Source organism: Leptopilina boulardi, unplaced genomic scaffold, assembly GCF_019393585.1.
Source record: "Leptopilina boulardi isolate dan_hultmark-lab unplaced genomic scaffold, ZJU_Lbou_2.1 LbouV2_72, whole genome shotgun sequence".
NCBI classification, from domain to species: Eukaryota; Metazoa; Arthropoda; class Insecta; order Hymenoptera; family Figitidae; genus Leptopilina; species Leptopilina boulardi.
In genome coordinates this window covers 78,276-98,974 of record NW_026138019.1, presented here as the reverse complement: position 1 = coordinate 98,974, position 20,699 = coordinate 78,276, and the positions used below count along the sequence as shown (strand labels likewise).

Sequence of the window (20,699 nt, the reverse complement as noted above, 5' to 3'; positions counted from 1 at the left end):
CCCCTAAGAACCTTTTGAAATTACAAACAAACTGTATATAATAAAAAAGTTCGTCCCTTTGAACTGCGTTAAAAATTTTTTTACAAATTCATTAAATTATTCAAATTTAAATAGTTGAAAAGCTTCTCAATGTAGGTAAATCTGATACATGAGCTTGATGATAGAAAAAATCAATTTTAATTATTTAATTTAACACCCAATTATTAAATGTTTTCCTTCTAAAATATTACTTTTCTAATTTTAAATTTTCTTTCTTTTTATTTTAATTTATTATTTAAATTATTTTTTTCAAATTTTCTACAATATTTTATTCTAATAATATTTATATATTTTTTTTTTCGTAAAATATGCATGATTTTCTTATTTCTGAAATTTCGTTGACAATCTCATTATTTTTTGAATCCGCCAATGTCTCAGGTTTATAGACTATATCTATATTGTATATATAAAGAAAAAAAAAGTTAATCTAAAAATATGTATTCGTAAATTTGGAATATCCTTCCTTCGGAATATAGTATTTGTATTTTTTTTTTTTTGCTTTTTATAAATATTTACTTATCTACGTATGACATCGAAGGTCAGATTACATGTTTCTCGTTATATGGCATATATATCAAAAAAACTGAAAGACAATTTCAAAGTTTCCTTAAGGCGACAAGGTCGACATGTTCTTTCAGTATCTTTGAGAATACTATATATATATACATGTACGTTAGCTTTTTCTTGCATACTTATTCCCTGATCTTTTGCGAATCCGCTGAAAAGTTATCTCGACAGTCTTGCTCCTTTCCATTCTACCAGATTATCCTCTCCTAAGATTTATTATCATCCCAGCATTAGATATTATAGTCATATTTTGAAACATTGACTTCAGAAATTCAATTTTAAATTTCACTCACAATTTAACCCTTTGGATTATTGCATGAAAAGAAAATCTAATTCAAAAATATTTCATTTCGTAGAACAATCTTCAAAGGGGAATTTTTTAAATATTAAAATAAAAATTTTTCTTTCACATTTTTTTTCAAATATTTCACCATATATTTAATAAAAAAAAAATTTTAATATTTTAAAAGTAGAGGGGAAAATATCAAAGACATTATTTTAGAGATAAAACTTAAAAATTGAAATTAAAACAATATTTTATAATTGACCACATATTGTTAGCTTAAAAGGATATAATTTTATTTTCTATATATATATACATTTAGATCTTATTTTTATTCATCTCGGAGGTATTTTCATTATATACACGACACTGTATATTCTCTTTTTTTTCTTGATTACACAAGAATCTTTTATACGACGTAGAAATAACTTCCTTGGCGAACGGAATATGAATTTCATATTTTACGATAATAGAGAGCGAAGAGTGATCGCAAGGCTGATGCCTTCACGGATATTTCAACGGTAAACCAAGCCTTCTAAAAGTCTTTTCTCTGACGTTATCGAACGTTGGAAAACTCAATTCTTGTACACATGACGGTCTCTTATAGTTCCGAGTTTTATATTTTTTCGAAAATCTTTACCCACATCGTCGAATAATAGAATCGATCGTCATTTTTTTTTCTTCCTTTTTTTTTTTTGATGTATTATTATAGACGACATGAAAACCATCTCTGACTTTGAATCATTGTTTGTTAAAAGGTCTTTTTACAATTTTAAAAATATACTCTCATTTATCATTATCAGTCTTTTATATAATATAAAAATAATAGATTTTTAAAATAATTTTTTAATTTGTATATTTGATTTTAAAGTCATATCGAGGCAAATGGAGAAAATAATTTTTATTAAACATTTTCCATAAATGTTGAATTCAATTTGAAAATTAATTCTAATTTGTCGACAGCTCTCATCAACTATTTTAAACAATTTACTCTTTGGTGAAATAAATTCCCTTTTACAAAAGTTATTAAATTCTGGAACATTACACTCTAAAGTATTAATTATATGGGTTTTATCTTTTTGATGCTTATCGATATTTTTATAAATAGCAAATCCAGTAACAAAGAGGTAATTGTTAATTCATTAATTAACAATATCGACTATTATACAGGTATTCAAACTTTTTAATTGCGAATATTCTTGTTAGTTTTTTTTTTAATTAACAAAGGTGTATTGTTGCTATAAATATTATGAAAAAAATATAGGTAAATAATTGAGGAACAATTTTTCAAGACCTGATAAATCCATTTTTGAAATTTATTTTAAATATGATTTTTATAACAGATATAACAAATTATAACAGATAATTTATAAATAAATATATTTCTGACTAGAATTGACTTTTACCACAAGTTCAAGTATATTTACAAGGAGTAAAAGAGTTCTGTCTGACTAAAATCGGCTCTTACCACTGATTTTTTAAATGAATTAAAATATTTCTATTTGACTAAACTGACTTTGACTACTGATATTTAATATTTCTGAAATTAAAAACATCAAGATTTCACATATTTTGTTTGATTACATATTGTAAAATTTTCTTATCAAATGAAATGAAAGAAAATATTACTTACTTAATGCAAAATAAAAAGTTAAAATTTTTTTCAACATTTCATTACGATAAGAGTGTTATTTGTTAAATCTCGCAGCAGGCTGCAAAGCACCGATACGTAAAATGTAGTAAAGCGAGCCATGAATTCCCCCAGGGATGGACTACTTCGCGTGAAAATTGGATAAGGTTCCTTGGGTAAAGTGGAAAACGGTTTGATTATTATGTGGATTGAGGGAGTCTGCGTGTGTGTGAAAGAGAGAAAGTAAATATGTGTTACTCTCAAGTTCCGATGGGTTTAAGAGCTCCCAAAATTATTATGTTTCAGCTCTACCTAAGGGTAAGCCCGTTATCGTATCGGAACGCGATCGTTACGACCCTGGGGATATCCTGAAAGCAAATTGCAGTTCACCACCCTCCAAGCCGCCATCACGTCTCTTTTTCACGATTAACAATAAACCGGTAAGTAAACACATGACATTATAACTAAAATTCCATTTTATATCACACATCGTTTTCTCACAATCATATTCAAATTTCCAAAATACATTTAAAAACGTTGTTTATTCTTTTCAAGAAATTAAATCACATGAATTTACAAAATCGAAAATTTTTCAAAAAATTACTTTCATTTTGACCTAGCTCAGCATCCGCTGGACCAATCAAAAAGTGCGCCATACATTTTTTGTTCGACACTTATTGCTCAATTTTTTGGCATTATTCCCGAGACATTATCTCGAAAATTTTATTTTCCGAAAATTTTTCCCACAATTTTTGAGTGTTGCTTAGCATCCGCTGGACCAATCAAAAAGTGCCCCATACATTTTTTGTTCGCTACTTTTTGCTAAAGACAGTTATGGCATTCCGGAGCGATTATCTCCAAAATTTAATTTTCCAAATTTTTTCCGAAATTGATTTCAGTGTAGCTCAGCATCCGCTGGACCAATCAAAAAGTGCCCCATACATTTTTTGTTCGCTACTTTTTGCTAAAGACAGTTATGGCATTCCGGAGCGATTATCTCAAAAATTTAATTTTTTAAAATTTTTTCCGAAATTGATTTCAGTGTAGCTCAGCATCCGCTGGTCCAATCAAAAAGTGCCCCATACATTTTTTATTCAGAACTTTATTCTAACTACTTTGGGGATATTTCGGAGCGATTATCTCAAAAATTTAATTTCTCATAATTTTTTCCGAAATTGATTTCAGTGTAGCTCAGCATCCGCTGGACCAATCAAAAAGTGCCCCATACATTTTTTGTTCGCTACTTTTTGCTAAAGACAGTTATAGCATTTCGGAGGGATTATCTCAAAAATTTAATTTTTCAAAATTTTTTCCGAAATTGATTTCAGTGTAGCTCAGCATCCGCAGGACCAATCAAAAAGTGTGCCATACATTTTTTGTTCGAAACTTTTTCCCTATTTTATTGGTGGTATTCCGGAGCAGTTATCTCGCAAATTTAATTTTTCGAAAATATTTCGGAACTTTATTTGACTGTAGCTCAGCATCCGCTGGACCAATCAAAAAGTGCCCCATACATTTTTTGTTCGAAACTTTTTCCCTATTTTATTGGTGGTATTCCCGAACGATTATCTCGCGAATTTAATTTTTTGTAATTTTTTCCAAATTTGTTTTTTACTGTAGCTCAGCATCCGCTGGACCAATCAAAAAGTGCCCCATACATTTTTTGTTCGCTACTTTTTGCTAAAGACAGTTATGGCATTCCGGAGCGATTATCTCAAAAATTTAATTTTTCAAAATTTTTTCCGAAATTGATTTCAGTGTAGCTCAGCATCCGCTGGACCAATCAAAAAGTGCCCCACACATTTTTTGTTCGAAACTTTTTCCCTATTTTATTGGTGGTATTCCCGAACGATTATCTCGCGAATTTAATTTTTTGTAATTTTTTCCAAATTTGTTTTTTACTGTAGCTCAGCATCCGCTGGACCAATCAAAAAGTGCCCCATACATTTTTTGTTCGCTACTTTTTGCTAAAGACAGTTATGGCATTCCGGAGCGATTATCTCAAAAATTTAATTTTTTAAAATTTTTTCCGAAATTGATTTCAGTGTAGCTCAGCATCCGCTGGTCCAATCAAAAAGTGCCCCATACATTTTTTATTCAGAACTTTATTCTAACTACTTTGGGGATATTTCGGAGCGATTATCTCAAAAATTTAATTTCTCATAATTTTTTCCGAAATTGATTTCAGTGTAGCTCAGCATCCGCTGGACCAATCAAAAAGTGCCCCATACATTTTTTGTTCGAAACTTTTTCCCTATTTTATTGGTGGTATTCCCGAACGATTATCTCGCGAATTTAATTTTTTGTAATTTTTTCCAAATTTGTTTTTTACTGTAGCTCAGCATCCGCTGGACCAATCAAAAAGTGCCCCACACATTTTTTGTTCGAAACTTTTTCCCTATTTTATTGGTGGTATTCCCGAACGATTATCTCGCGAATTTAATTTTTTGTAATTTTTTCCAAATTTGTTTTTTACTGTAGCTCAGCATCCGCTGGACCAATCAAAAAGTGCCCCATACATTTTTTGTTCGCTACTTTTTCTAAAGACAGTTATGGCATTCCGGAGCGATTATCTCAAAAATTTAATTTTTCAAAATTTTTTCCGAAATTGATTTCAGTGTAGCTCAGCATCCGCAGGACCAATCAAAAAGTGTGCCATACATTTTTTGTTCGAAACTTTTTCCCTATTTTATTGGTGGTATTCCGGAGCAGTTATCTCGCAAATTTAATTTTTCGAAAATATTTCGGAACTTTATTTGACTGTAGCTCAGCATCCGCTGGACCAATCAAAAAGTGCCCCATACATTTTTTGTTCGAAACTTTTTCCCTATTTTATTGGTGGTATTCCCGAACGATTATCTCGCGAATTTAATTTTTTGTAATTTTTTCCAAATTTGTTTTTTACTGTAGCTCAGCATCCGCTGGACCAATCAAAAAGTGCCCCATACATTTTTTGTTCGCTACTTTTTGCTAAAGACAGTTATGGCATTCCGGAGCGATTATCTCAAAAATTTAATTTTTCAAAATTTTTTCCGAAATTGATTTCAGTGTAGCTCAGCATCCGCTGGACCAATCAAAAAGTGCCCCACACATTTTTTGTTCGAAACTTTTTCCCTATTTTATTGGTGGTATTCCCGAACGATTATCTCGCGAATTTAATTTTTTGTAATTTTTTCCAAATTTGTTTTTTACTGTAGCTCAGCATCCGCTGGACCAATCAAAAAGTGCCCCATACATTTTTTGTTCGCTACTTTTTGCTAAAGACAGTTATGGCATTCCGGAGCGATTATCTCAAAAATTTAATTTTTTAAAATTTTTTCCGAAATTGATTTCAGTGTAGCTCAGCATCCGCTGGTCCAATCAAAAAGTGCCCCATACATTTTTTATTCAGAACTTTATTCTAACTACTTTGGGGATATTTCGGAGCGATTATCTCAAAAATTTAATTTTTCATAATTTTTTCCGAAATTGATTTCAGTGTAGCTCAGCATCCGCTGGACCAATCAAAAAGTGCCCCATACATTTTTTGTTCGCTACTTTTTGCTAAAGACAGTTATGGCATTCCGGAGCGATTATCTCAAAAATTTAATTTTTCAAAATTTTTTCCGAAATTGATTTCAGTGTAGCTCAGCATCCGCTGGACCAATCAAAAAGTGCCCCATACATTTTTTGTTCGAAACTTTTTCCCTATTTTATTGGTGGTATTCCCGACCGATAATCTCGCAAATTTAATTTTTTGTAATTTTTTTTAAAATTGTTTTTTACTGTAGCTCAGCATCCGCTGGACCAATCAAAAAGTGCCCCATACATTTTTTGTTCGCTACTTTTTGCTAAAGACAGTTATGGCATTCCGGAGCGATTATCTCAAAAATTTAATTTTTCAAAATTTTTTCCGAAATTGATTTCAGTGTAGCTCAGCATCCGCTGGACCAATCAAAAAGTGCCCCATACATTTTTTATTGAGAACTTTATTCTAACTACTTTGGGGATATTTTGGAGCGATTATCTCAAAAATTTAATTTTTCATAATTTTTTCCGAAATTGATTTGAGTATAGCTCAGCATCCGCTGGACCAATCAAAAAGTGTGCCATACATTTTTTGTTCGAAACTTTTTCCCTATTTTATTGGTGGTATTCCCGACCGATAATCTCGCAAATTTAATTTTTTGTAATTTTTTCCAAATTTGTTTTTTACTGTAGCTCAGCATCCGCTGGACCAATCAAAAAGTGCCCCACACATTTTTTGTTCGAAACTTTTTCCCTATTTTATTGGTGGTATTCCCGACCGATAATCTCGCAAATTTAATTTTTTGTAATATTTTCCAAATTTGTTTTTTACTGTAGCTCAGCATCCGCTGGACCAATCAAAAAGTGCCCCATACATTTTTTGCTCGCTACTTTTTGCTAAAGACAGTTATGGCATTCCGGAGCGATTATCTCAAAAATTTAATTTTTCAAAATTTTTTCCGAAATTGATTTCAGTGTAGCTCAGCATCCGCTGGACCAATCAAAAAGTGCCCCATACATTTTTTGTTCGCTACTTTTTACTAAAGACAGTTATGACATTCCGGAGCGATTATCTCAAAAATTTAATTTTTCAAAATTTTTTCCGAAATTGATTTCAGTGTAGCTCAGCATCCGCTGGACCAATCAAAAAGTGCCACATACATTTTTTATTCAGAACTTTCTTCTAACTACTTTGGGGATATTTCGGAGCGATTATCTCAAAAATTTAATTTTTCATAATTTTTTCCGAAATTGATTTGAGTGTAGCTCAGCATCCGCTGGACCAATCAAAAAGTGTGCCATACATTTTTTGTTCGAAACTTTTTCCCTATTTTATTGGTGGTATTCCCGACCGATAATCTCGCAAATTTAATTTTTTGTAATTTTTTCCAAATTTGTTTTTTACTGTAGCTCAGTATCCGCTGGACCAATCAAAAAGTGCCCCATACATTTTTTGTTCGCTACTTTTTGCTAAAGACAGTTATGGCATTCCGGAGCGATTATCTCAAAAATTTAATTTTTCAAAATTTTTTCCGAAATTGATTTCAGTGTAGCTCAGCATCCGCTGGACCAATCAAAAAGTGCCCCACACATTTTTTGTTCGAAACTTTTTCCCTATTTTATTGGTGGTATTCCCGAACGATTATCTCGCGAATTTAATTTTTTGTAATTTTTTCCAAATTTGTTTTTTACTGTAGCTCAGCATCCGCTGGACCAATCAAAAAGTGCCCCATACATTTTTTGTTCGCTACTTTTTGCTAAAGACAGTTATGGCATTCCGGAGCGATTATCTCAAAAATTTAATTTTTTAAAATTTTTTCCGAAATTGATTTCAGTGTAGCTCAGCATCCGCTGGTCCAATCAAAAAGTGCCCCATACATTTTTTATTCAGAACTTTATTCTAACTACTTTGGGGATATTTCGGAGCGATTATCTCAAAAATTTAATTTTTCATAATTTTTTCCGAAATTGATTTCAGTGTAGCTCAGCATCCGCTGGACCAATCAAAAAGTGCCCCATACATTTTTTGTTAGCTAATTTTTACTAAAGACAGTTATGACTTTCCGGAGCGATTATCTCAAAAATTTAATTTTTCAAAATTTTTTCCGAAATTGATTTCAGTGTAGCTCAGCATCCGCTGGACCAATCAAAAAGTGCCACATACATTTTTTATTCAGAACTTTCTTCTAACTACTTTGGGGATATTTCGGAGCGATTATCTCAAAAATTTAATTTTTCATAATTTTTTCCGAAATTGATTTGAGTGTAGCTCAGCATCCGCTGGACCAATCAAAAAGTGTGCCATACATTTTTTGTTCGAAACTTTTTCCCTATTTTATTGGTGGTATTCCCGACCGATAATCTCGCAAATTTAATTTTTTGTAATATTTTCCAAATTTGTTTTTTACTGTAGCTCAGCATCCGCTGGACCAATCAAAAAGTGCCCCATACATTTTTTGCTCGCTACTTTTTGCTAAAGACAGTTATGGCATTCCGGAGCGATTATCTCAAAAATTTAATTTTTCAAAATTTTTTCCGAAATTGATTTCAGTGTAGCTCAGCATCCGCTGGACCAATCAAAAAGTGCCCCATACATTTTTTGTTCGCTACTTTTTACTAAAGACAGTTATGACATTCCGGAGCGATTATCTCAAAAATTTAATTTTTCAAAATTTTTTCCGAAATTGATTTCAGTGTAGCTCAGCATCCGCTGGACCAATCAAAAAGTGCCACATACATTTTTTATTCAGAACTTTCTTCTAACTACTTTGGGGATATTTCGGAGCGATTATCTCAAAAATTTAATTTTTCATAATTTTTTCCGAAATTGATTTGAGTGTAGCTCAGCATCCGCTGGACCAATCAAAAAGTGTGCCATACATTTTTTGTTCGAAACTTTTTCCCTATTTTATTGGTGGTATTCCCGACCGATAATCTCGCAAATTTAATTTTTTGTAATATTTTCCAAATTTGTTTTTTACTGTAGCTCAGCATCCGCTGGACCAATCAAAAAGTGCCCCATACATTTTTTGCTCGCTACTTTTTGCTAAAGACAGTTATGGCATTCCGGAGCGATTATCTCAAAAATTTAATTTTTCAAAATTTTTTCCGAAATTGATTTCAGTGTAGCTCAGCATCCGCTGGACCAATCAAAAAGTGCCCCATACATTTTTTGTTCGCTACTTTTTACTAAAGACAGTTATGACATTCCGGAGCGATTATCTCAAAAATTTAATTTTTCAAAATTTTTTCCGAAATTGATTTCAGTGTAGCTCAGCATCCGCTGGACCAATCAAAAAGTGCCACATACATTTTTTATTCAGAACTTTCTTCTAACTACTTTGGGGATATTTCGGAGCGATTATCTCAAAAATTTAATTTTTCATAATTTTTTCCGAAATTGATTTGAGTGTAGCTCAGCATCCGCTGGACCAATCAAAAAGTGTGCCATACATTTTTTGTTCGAAACTTTTTCCCTATTTTATTGGTGGTATTCCCGACCGATAATCTCGCAAATTTAATTTTTTGTAATATTTTCCAAATTTGTTTTTTACTGTAGCTCAGCATCCGCTGGACCAATCAAAAAGTGCCCCATACATTTTTTGCTCGCTACTTTTTGCTAAAGACAGTTATGGCATTCCGGAGCGATTATCTCAAAAATTTAATTTTTCAAAATTTTTTCCGAAATTGATTTCAGTGTAGCTCAGCATCCGCTGGACCAATCAAAAAGTGCCCCATACATTTTTTATTCAGAACTTTATTCTAACTACTTTGGGGATATTTCGGAGCGATTATCTCAAAAATTTAATTTTTCATAATTTTTTCCGAAATTGATTTCAGTGTAGCTCAGCATCCGCTGGTCCAATCAAAAAGTGCCCCATACATTTTTTATTCAGAACTTTATTCTAACTACTTTGGGGATATTTCGGAGCGATTATCTCAAAAATTTAATTTTTCATAATTTTTTCCGAAATTGATTTCAGTGTAGCTCAGCATCCGCTGGACCAATCAAAAAGTGCCCCATACATTTTTTGTTAGCTACTTTTTACTAAAGACAGTTATGACATTCCGGAGCGATTATCTCAAAAATTTAATTTTTCAAAATTTTTTCCGAAATTGATTTCAGTGTAGCTCAGCATCCGCTGGACCAATCAAAAAGTGCCACATACATTTTTTATTCAGAACTTTCTTCTAACTACTTTGGGGATATTTCGGAGCGATTATCTCAAAAATTTAATTTTTCATAATTTTTTCCGAAATTGATTTGAGTGTAGCTCAGCATCCGCTGGACCAATCAAAAAGTGTGCCATACATTTTTTGTTCGAAACTTTTTCCCTATTTTATTGGTGGTATTCCCGACCGATAATCTCGCAAATTTAATTTTTTGTAATATTTTCCAAATTTGTTTTTTACTGTAGCTCAGCATCCGCTGGACCAATCAAAAAGTGCCCCATACATTTTTTGCTCGCTACTTTTTGCTAAAGACAGTTATGGCATTCCGGAGCGATTATCTCAAAAATTTAATTTTTCAAAATTTTTTCCGAAATTGATTTCAGTGTAGCTCAGCATCCGCTGGACCAATCAAAAAGTGCCCCATACATTTTTTATTCAGAACTTTATTCTAACTACTTTGGGGATATTTCGGAGCGATTATCTCAAAAATTTAATTTTTCATAATTTTTTCCGAAATTGATTTCAGTGTAGCTCAGCATCCGCTGGACCAATCAAAAAGTGCCCCATACATTTTTTGTTAGCTACTTTTTACTAAAGACAGTTATGACATTCCGGAGCGATTATCTCAAAAATTTAATTTTTCAAAATTTTTTCCGAAATTGATTTCAGTGTAGCTCAGCATCCGCTGGACCAATCAAAAAGTGCCACATACATTTTTTATTCAGAACTTTCTTCTAACTACTTTGGGGATATTTCGGAGCGATTATCTCAAAAATTTAATTTTTCATAATTTTTTCCGAAATTGATTTGAGTGTAGCTCAGCATCCGCTGGACCAATCAAAAAGTGTGCCATACATTTTTTGTTCGAAACTTTTTCCCTATTTTATTGGTGGTATTCCCGACCGATAATCTCGCAAATTTAATTTTTTGTAATATTTTCCAAATTTGTTTTTTACTGTAGCTCAGCATCCGCTGGACCAATCAAAAAGTGCCCCATACATTTTTTGCTCGCTACTTTTTGCTAAAGACAGTTATGGCATTCCGGAGCGATTATCTCAAAAATTTAATTTTTCAAAATTTTTTCCGAAATTGATTTCAGTGTAGCTCAGCATCCGCTGGACCAATCAAAAAGTGCCCCATACATTTTTTGTTCGCTACTTTTTACTAAAGACAGTTATGACATTCCGGAGCGATTATCTCAAAAATTTAATTTTTCAAAATTTTTTCCGAAATTGATTTCAGTGTAGCTCAGCATCCGCTGGACCAATCAAAAAGTGCCACATACATTTTTTATTCAGAACTTTCTTCTAACTACTTTGGGGATATTTCGGAGCGATTATCTCAAAAATTTAATTTTTCATAATTTTTTCCGAAATTGATTTGAGTGTAGCTCAGCATCCGCTGGACCAATCAAAAAGTGTGCCATACATTTTTTGTTCGAAACTTTTTCCCTATTTTATTGGTGGTATTCCCGACCGATAATCTCGCAAATTTAATTTTTTGTAATATTTTCCAAATTTGTTTTTTACTGTAGCTCAGCATCCGCTGGACCAATCAAAAAGTGCCCCATACATTTTTTGCTCGCTACTTTTTGCTAAAGACAGTTATGGCATTCCGGAGCGATTATCTCAAAAATTTAATTTTTCAAAATTTTTTCCGAAATTGATTTCAGTGTAGCTCAGCATCCGCTGGACCAATCAAAAAGTGCCCCATACATTTTTTATTGAGAACTTTATTCTAACTACTTTGGGGATATTTTGGAGCGATTATCTCAAAAATTTAATTTTTCATATTTTTTTCCGAAATTGATTTGAGTATAGCTCAGCATCCGCTGGACCAATCAAAAAGTGTGCCATACATTTTTTGTTCGAAACTTTTTCCCTATTTTATTGGTGGTATTCCCGACCGATAATCTCGCAAATTTAATTTTTTGTAATTTTTTCCAAATTTGTTTTTTACTGTAGCTCAGCATCCGCTGGACCAATCAAAAAGTGCCTTATACATTTTTTGTTCGCTACTTTTTGCTAAAGACAGTTATGGCATTCCGGAGCGATTATCTCAAAAATTTAGTTTTTCAAAATTTTTTCCGAAATTGATTTCAGTGTAGCTCAGCATCCGCTGGACCAATCAAAAAGTGCCCCATACATTTTTTGTTCGAAACTTTTTCCCTATTTTATTGGTGGTATTCCCGAACGATTATCTCGCGAATTTAATTTTTTGTAATTTTTTCCAAATTTGATTATTACTGTAGCTCAGCATCCGCTGGACTAATCAAAAAGTGCCCCATACATTTTTTGTTCGCTACTTTTTGCTAAAGACAGTTATGGCATTCCGGAGCGATTATCTCAAAAATTTAATTTTTCAAAATTTTTTCCGAAATTGATTTCAGTGTAGCTCAGCATCCGCTGGACCAATCAAAAAGTGCCCCATACATTTTTTATTCGCTACTTTTTTCTAAAGACAGTTATGGTATTCCGGAGCAAATATCTCGCAAATTTAATTTTTTGAAAATTTTTCGGAACTTTATTTGACTGTAGCTCAGCATCCGCTGGACCAATCAAAAACTGCGACATACATTTTTTGTTCGAAACTTTTTCCCTATTTTATTGGTGGTATTCCGGAGCAGTTATCTCGCAAATTTAATTTTTCGAAAATTTTGCCCCAGTTTTAGTAATTGTAGCTCAGCATCCTCTGGACCAATCAAACAGTGCCCCAACATTTTTTGTTCGATACTTTTTTCTAATGACAGATATGGTATTCCTGAGCGATAATCTCGCAAATTTAATTTTTTGTATTTTTTTCCAAAATTTTTCCTACTGTAGCTCAGCATCCGCTGGACCAATCAAAAAGTGCCTCATACATTTCTTATTCGAGACTTTTTGCTCAATTTTTTGGCATTATTTCCGAGACATTATCTAGCAAATTTTACTACTATGATAGTTTGTTCACAAGTTGGTATTAAAACAATTCTGTCTTACTATAAAGGATCATTACTACTAATATTAAAAATGAATATTAATATTTCTGTCTGACTAATTTTTTTTCTAATTTAAATGGATTTAAAGTTTTCTGCCTGACTAAATTGACTTTGACTACTGATTTTGTATATTTTTAAAATTTAAACCCCTTCTGTCTGACCTAAATGATCTTTTACTACTAATATCTAAATTATAATACCTATAACTTTACTATTTGTTCTAATCAAACTTATTTTTACTACTTAAATCAACATTCCACTAATTGGACATATTCTGGCTGACTATAACCGTATTTTACTACTAACAGAAAATGTTTTAAATTGTTCAACTTTATGTCTGACTAAAAGTGACTTTTATTTCTATAATAGTAAGTTTACAAGGAAAATTATTGAATATTTCTTAAAAAAGATTTTTCCTTCCTTATAAATTATAAAATGTGTTAAAAAACACTAATTAAGTTAAAAGCCAATAAAAAACGTAAAAAACAAATCTTTCCTTTACAATGTAGTTGCGGTTCGCTATCGAATTGAAATCTGCGCCACGATTTTGCTTTAAAATTGCCAAGTCGATTGAAACGAGCGATAAAAGTCTTCGGAGAGGAAGTGATTAAAAGTCTTTACGACAATTTACTAAAAGAAAGTGAGAGGGAGAGAGAAAGACAGTCTTTGGTAATTTAGCAAAGATTTAGAAAGACTCTTGGTAAATTACTTGGAATATAATTTAGCCCCTAAGTGCGACAAGAGCCCCTTGTATATACTATATATATATATATATATATATATATATTGCCAAAGGCCTTAATGATATAACAACGACCCGATAACGTTCCTATTTAATATAAATTTATTTTGCCACGAGAGATGTCTTTTCTTATTATTTGCAATATAGGAGGGAAGACGCACCCCTTGTGTAAATATATATAGGAAAGTAACGGCGCGAATATAACGGACTATATCTTTGTCGTAAAGCCCCTATGTTTACATCAACGAGCGAAACATAAGACAAATACCGCCTTTTTCGTCCTGTATATATATATATATATAAGGGGGGTGATGATAGGAAACCAAGAACCAGAGATTCTCTCCTTTCCAAGTGCTCTTATGTTTGTCAGCTCCTTGTTTTTACTTCCACCCTTATATATAAAGAGAGAGAAATTGTATGTATATATCAAGGGTCGTCAGTCAATGGCGACTCATATGGAATTGCTGAAAACTCTATAAACGAGAATATACATCAGAGGGAAGTTTATTGCAGATCTTACGACCTTGATAGCGACCGTTACACTACCTACCATCTCATTCAGGAGATTACATGACTCTCTAACACCCTTTATGGGGGTTCCTTGGAAAATAAAGTTACCTCTTTAACCCAATGAAATTGACAGCAAGGGTTGAAAATTCCCCTTAAATTACAAATTAACGATAAGTACTCTTAGTGATCTCATTATATTCTCATCAACCATTCTAGTATCATTATTTTTTCTATTATTGTTTTTTCTATTTTTCTTTTCTATTTTTCTTTTCTATTTTTCTTTTCTATTTTTATTACAGTGATTCGTTTTTTAGTAATCGTTTCATTTTGTACCTAATTCTGTTTGTTAAAATTGTCAATTATTGAAGGAAATGAAAAAAAATATTGCAAATAAATAAAAAGAAACGTTAGCCGACGTCGCTAAGGCGTCTAATATGTTATATATAACTAAGCATCGTGCGTTCGAATCCTCACAAATTTACAATTTTTTTCTCCACAATGGAGAAAACTACATGAGGTTTTTTCTTAATTCAAGAGGAGCCCTGACCTGGTTGAAACAGGGAACCGGGGCCCCGGTTTTCTTTGATTTTAATCGAAATAGGACTTTTTCTGTGAACCCGATCGGGTTCCCTGTTTTCATACGATTTTGGACGTTCCCGACGTGGACCCTGCCAGGGCCTTTTCAAAATTTCTTCACGGTTCTAGAAATGAGAAAATATTGTGATAAAGAAATTCTTTTTATCTTCTTTTTCCAAAACTATAATTTTTTTGTTAATCTTAATTTATCATATCAAAATTGAGAATCTAATCAAAAAAGATTTTGTCCAATCTTTTCTAATATTGTTTCATTTTCTTCTATACATAATTTTCCTCATATTTCACTTGTTTCTCATCATCTTATTTTATAATTTTATTTATTCATTGCGCTACTTTGTTGAGAGACACAATAAAATATGAGATGCATATCGAAAGTAGGAAACAAAGTAATGAGCAAGAAAAATGCAAGAATGGTAGACAAGCTCAATTCTAAGAGAAAGAGAGAGAGAGAGAGAGAGAAAAAGACTCATTGTGTCATAAATATAAGAAAAGCTTCACAGAAAAGCTGAACTGAGTTGTAAAAAGTATAAATAACTCGTGGGTCAACGGGGTAAGTACGATAAGGAAATTCAACGCTCAAGTTTTTAGCTCGTAACTCAGTCATTTTTAATCCTTTGAATACCAAGATGAGGAAAGTCCTTGGTCTTTCAACTTCCTGGCTCGAGTCGGAAATTTAATGGAAAGGAAGTTGTCAGGTCCGTTGAAAAGATTATAGTTTTAATTGCCAATGATTTTAATTTAAGTGATAATTTATGGGTACTTATTGGAATACTGAAAGAGTAAAAGTTTCTTTAAAAAAAAAAAAAGAAAACCACTTATAGAGAATAAACGCACAAAGAAATGATAATGCACACAAAAAAATAGACTAAAAAAAAAAAGAAACAATTTATAAAACAGAAAAGTGAAAAAAAAGTTTTGTCAATTATTATAAAAGTAAAATAAAAAAACTTAAAAAAAAATTTAAGTGAAAGAAAGAGTAAAATTAGAAAAAAATGGAAGTTGATAAAAGAAAACTTTATTCGAGTGTCATAATGGCGGAGAGTTTTCATATTGATGAAGATTAGTTGAGAAAAATCTGAAAGTGCCACTTTCCCTTTTATGTCAAGAGGCAGTAAACTTGAGAAACTCATTTTTCTTGAGCTGAGAATATATATATATATATATATATATATATGGTAAAATTTATTTCACACACTAGCTATTCGCTTGTCGCGTGCGTATACACGTGACGAAAGAAAAAAAAAGAACGTATGAGGTCACATCTGCGTCGCAAAGGGAAATCATAAAAACCTTATTGGCTCATAACTGGTGAAAAAAAAAATGGTCACGTCTTCCATCATGTCATCAAATATCTGAAAAATAGGATAGAATTCCTAAGAACTTTTTTCTTCATTTCCCACGCATTTAATTCCATTTTATTTTTTATTTTTTCTTGATTTTTCTCTATTATATAATACATAATATTATTCCCATTGTCATTTGATAACTATTTAAATTTATCAAATTTGATTACAATTTTAGATTATTTAAATTTTTATTGTAAATTAATCGAATAAAAAATCAAGTATTTTGAGAATTTTCATCAAAAATAAAAATATTACATTAACTTTGATGCTTGTTATATGAAACAAAAATTCCAAGCGTTTTTTTCTAAATTTTTTCATTACATTCTCTTTTAATTTTCGAAACTGAAAAAAAAAATTGTATACGCAAAACAAGTTAAAATAATTAAAAGTATATTTTAATTTAATTGCAACGTTACAAATTTTGTTGAGTTGAAAAATATTCATAAACTAGCAAAAAGTAAATAATTTATTTTATCCGAATGTTTAGTAAAAAAAAAAAAAAATTATTTTTCAAAGAATTTCCTCTCTTTATATAATTTAATTGGAAAGAGGTCTTTTTTATTTCCATCCAACTACAACATACGTCATATTTTCTATCATGATTTTTAGGACAGTTTTTTTTTTTTATAATTTAATTTTGTAAAAAGGGTGGCAAACGCTCAGCCACAAGTGGGCGCTCACTTTGGTGCCAAGAATAAATAATTACAATTTATTCTTGGCACTGAAAATGGTACCATAATATAGTGTGTGGCAATTTTTTTTCATCTTCTTTAAATTAGATTATAAAAATAAGAAAGAAAGACAGAAAAAGACAAAGTCAAAAGTCAACAATTTTATCAAATAAAATAAATTTTCAATCATGAAATATTTCTTCGAAATTATTTCTCAACATTTTTTTTTTTTTATTTTTATTAAAAAAATACGTGATGCTTTAAAATATTTTTATTGTGAAGTTAATTCGAAGTGCCTGCACGATATATATATATATGAAAAAAGGAAAAAGAAGTTTTTCATTTATCTTTTTTCCTGTTATAGGTATCGTTTTATTTTCTCTATGTAACGTGGTTTTAGGACGAGATATATATATAAGTGGAATTTTTAATCTTCAACGGGATTATGTAGTGCGCGCGTCTTCAAAGGACGAAGCGCATTTCATTATACTTCCAGAAGACAGGAAATAGATTATTATTATACATATATAGAAGAAAATGTTTTTATCTTCTTTGTTGTTTTTTTTATACAGTATTACCAAGTGGCAAATCTTTGTGCCGATCGATCAATCTTATAGCTATAGCTTAAAGATTTTCTTCAGACCAAATACTTTTCCTAATTCCCTTCGGGGGATATAGAAAGAAAATAAGGTTGACAAGAAGGATATTAGGTGCTTGAGCGATATAATTTTCTAAAAAGGGTATATATATATATATATTTTTTTTTTTTTTTGCGGTAGAGTGAGAAAGAAAAATAAGTTTGCTGTGTGACAATAAGCAGCTAAGGAATGGGACACGAAAATTGTAAGCCGGAATAAAGGTGAGAAAGAAAAAACATATAAGAGATAAAATGCGCAGGTAATTACGTTTGTTGCCTGCGGTATTACCAGAGGGAGGATTGTTGCAAGAGCTTTACTTTAGAGCTTCCCGCAGCAATTCTAAAATTTTCCGACTTGAATTCCACAACACAATCTGTGACACGTCGAAAAGTACGTGCGAAAAGGAATCTAAAACTACTTTTTCTTTATTTAAGACATTTTTTTCTTTTTCTTTCATCAAATTGTAATCTGATTTGAATTTTATTTTATAAGAAAAATAAATTCTATACCTATTTAAATCAAATATTAAAGAATATAAAATCGGACAATTTTTCTAAGAAAAGAAAATTTAAATATAATTAAAATAAATGTAGTAAAGTTTGTAGTATCTGTTTAAGAGAATGGTAGAGAGTTTGAAATTTATCGAAATAGGAGAAATGTTCCGAAGCTCTTGTAACGATAAAATAAGGAGGAATCCTGAAACGACCCTTTCTAGCCAGCTCCATCAAGCTCCGCATCACGGCACTATTCATTAAGTCTCAGGAACGGGGGTGCAGTTTCTTTAGGGTCTCCCAATGTAGACGTGTACACGACGTGCCGTTTGTTCTGCTCTAAAACTCAAGAGATGTCCTCCTTTGGATAACATGGCGCGCGCTTCCTCCCTTTTGCGCGCACACGAGCAATAAACTTATTCAGCCTTGGTTTATATATATATACCGCAGAGTAAGCATTCAGAAAAATTATCCCACCGAACAGGTTTTGAATACCTCGCGTCTTTTTTAAATTCATGACCATTTGCACACTTAAAGTCACCCACACAAAAAAAAAAGATGGAAAAAAGTGTTTATTTCAAAATAAAATTATACTCTGGTATTGAATCACATTTATTTCAAATTATTTTCGTTCGAGAGAAATTTTAAACTTTAACAAAAAAAAAAAATAACTTTTTTAATATTATTATAATTTGATTGAAATAAATATTAAAAATACAATATTTTTAAATTTTAACTTTAATACATTTTTTTTTTTTAATTTCTGTATATCACAAAGTGACATTTAAACATATATATATTCCTTTGATGAATAATGAAAACATTCATTTTTAATTAAATTCATTATTTTTAGAATATTTTTCAATTCAAACAATTCAAATATTCACTCTTATATATATATATGTAACAATTAACCATAAAACTGAATAAATTTTATTTTCATTCTCTTAAATTTTAATTAATTTTCATGAAAATTGTTTGATAAAGTTTCCAACTGTTTTTTATTAAATTAAATTATAATTTAATATAAAGAAGTTATTTTTTAATTTCTATTTGCAAAAAAAAAAAAAAATTCGACCTATTTCTAGAAATATGATTTTCTAAAAATAAATTACGAAATACATATATATATATATATATATATCATATAAACATTCTATATAATAATGGGATTTCTCGAAAGTGAATATATGCATTCTTCTCTATACGCAACATCGGAAACTTGATTGCACAAAGGAAATTACATTACACCCGATCCATTGAGCGAGAGCTCTTCGCCGTTTCCCCGACACATAAGGGATTCTCTAATTATATTAAATTATCGGTGCATGATGTAGTTTTCTACAATCAAGCCCGTTCTGTTAGAATTATATCCTGCCAATTTTGTCAAGAAATTCGAATATATATATATACTCTACAATAGAAATTTTCCTTACATATATTAATTAAATTAGATGAAAAAAAATTTACATAATTATGATTTAATTATGATCATAATACATAATTATTTAATAATTATTTGATCAACAAATTTTAGTGTACGATCATATGACCTTAATAGGGCAAAATTCGTATTTTTCAAAATGATGCTAAGGTAATTATGAGGTTGCATAGAGAAATTCTGGTCAAGTTTTAGATTACGTTTTGGATATTAATTTTGTTTATGTTGATAGACCTGCAGGGGATGCTATTCTATTACTTGTGCAGAAATTTTGTCAGGGCCCAGACCGGGGCCAAATTAGGCTGCCCTATTAGGGAATGAAACGCCGCGCCTGATGTGGCCCTAATTAGGAAATCCACAATTGACCCTGATCAGGTGTGGCGTTTCATTCCCTAGTAGGGCCCTGATAGGGCAATTTCAACACGAGTAGTGTACTTTACTTTGCGATGCAATATTGCCTCGATATTTCCTCAATATTGCTACAATATTGCTACTCAAGGTATATTTTTTTTTTTTTTTGACAGCAATATTGTGGAACAACATTGAGGAAATATTATCAGGCAATGTTATCTAAAGATTGCTTAGTAATATTACCTCGGGGTTATAATAAATGTTGTCACAATATTGCCACAAGACTTTCGTGAAATATTGGCAATATTTCCATATAATATTGAATGCAATATTGCAACAATATTTCCGTGCCACATTCGCAATATTACATGGCAATATTTGTATCAATATTGCATCAATATTTCCGTGCAATATTGCACCAATATTTCCGTGCAATACTTGCAATATTACATGGCAATATTGTATCAATATTGCATCAATATTTCCTTGTAATATTTGTGCAATATTGCACCAATATTTCCGTGCAATATTCGCAATATAACATGGCAATATTGAACCAATATTTCCGTGCAATATTCGCAATATTACATGGCAATATTTTGAATCAATATTGCATCAATATTTCCGTGTAATATTTGTTCAATATTGTCATAATATTTCCGTGCAATATTCGCAATCTGTAATATTGTGATCATATTTGTACAATTTTAAATAAAGAATTGTGATGAAATCTTCT

At 31.1% G+C, this 20,699-nt stretch overlaps 1 protein-coding gene across 1 annotated transcript in view; it reads left to right on the top strand.

The window, feature by feature from the left end:
• LOC127290589 (uncharacterized) overlaps positions 1 to 20,699 on the top strand; it is a 132,364-nt gene that overhangs the window by 76,525 nt on the left and 35,140 nt on the right. The window contains exon 4 of the mRNA XM_051319274.1: positions 2,826 to 2,959. Coding sequence (XP_051175231.1) covers positions 2,826 to 2,959 — 134 coding nt within the window. The remainder of the gene's footprint in view (positions 1 to 2,825; positions 2,960 to 20,699) is intronic.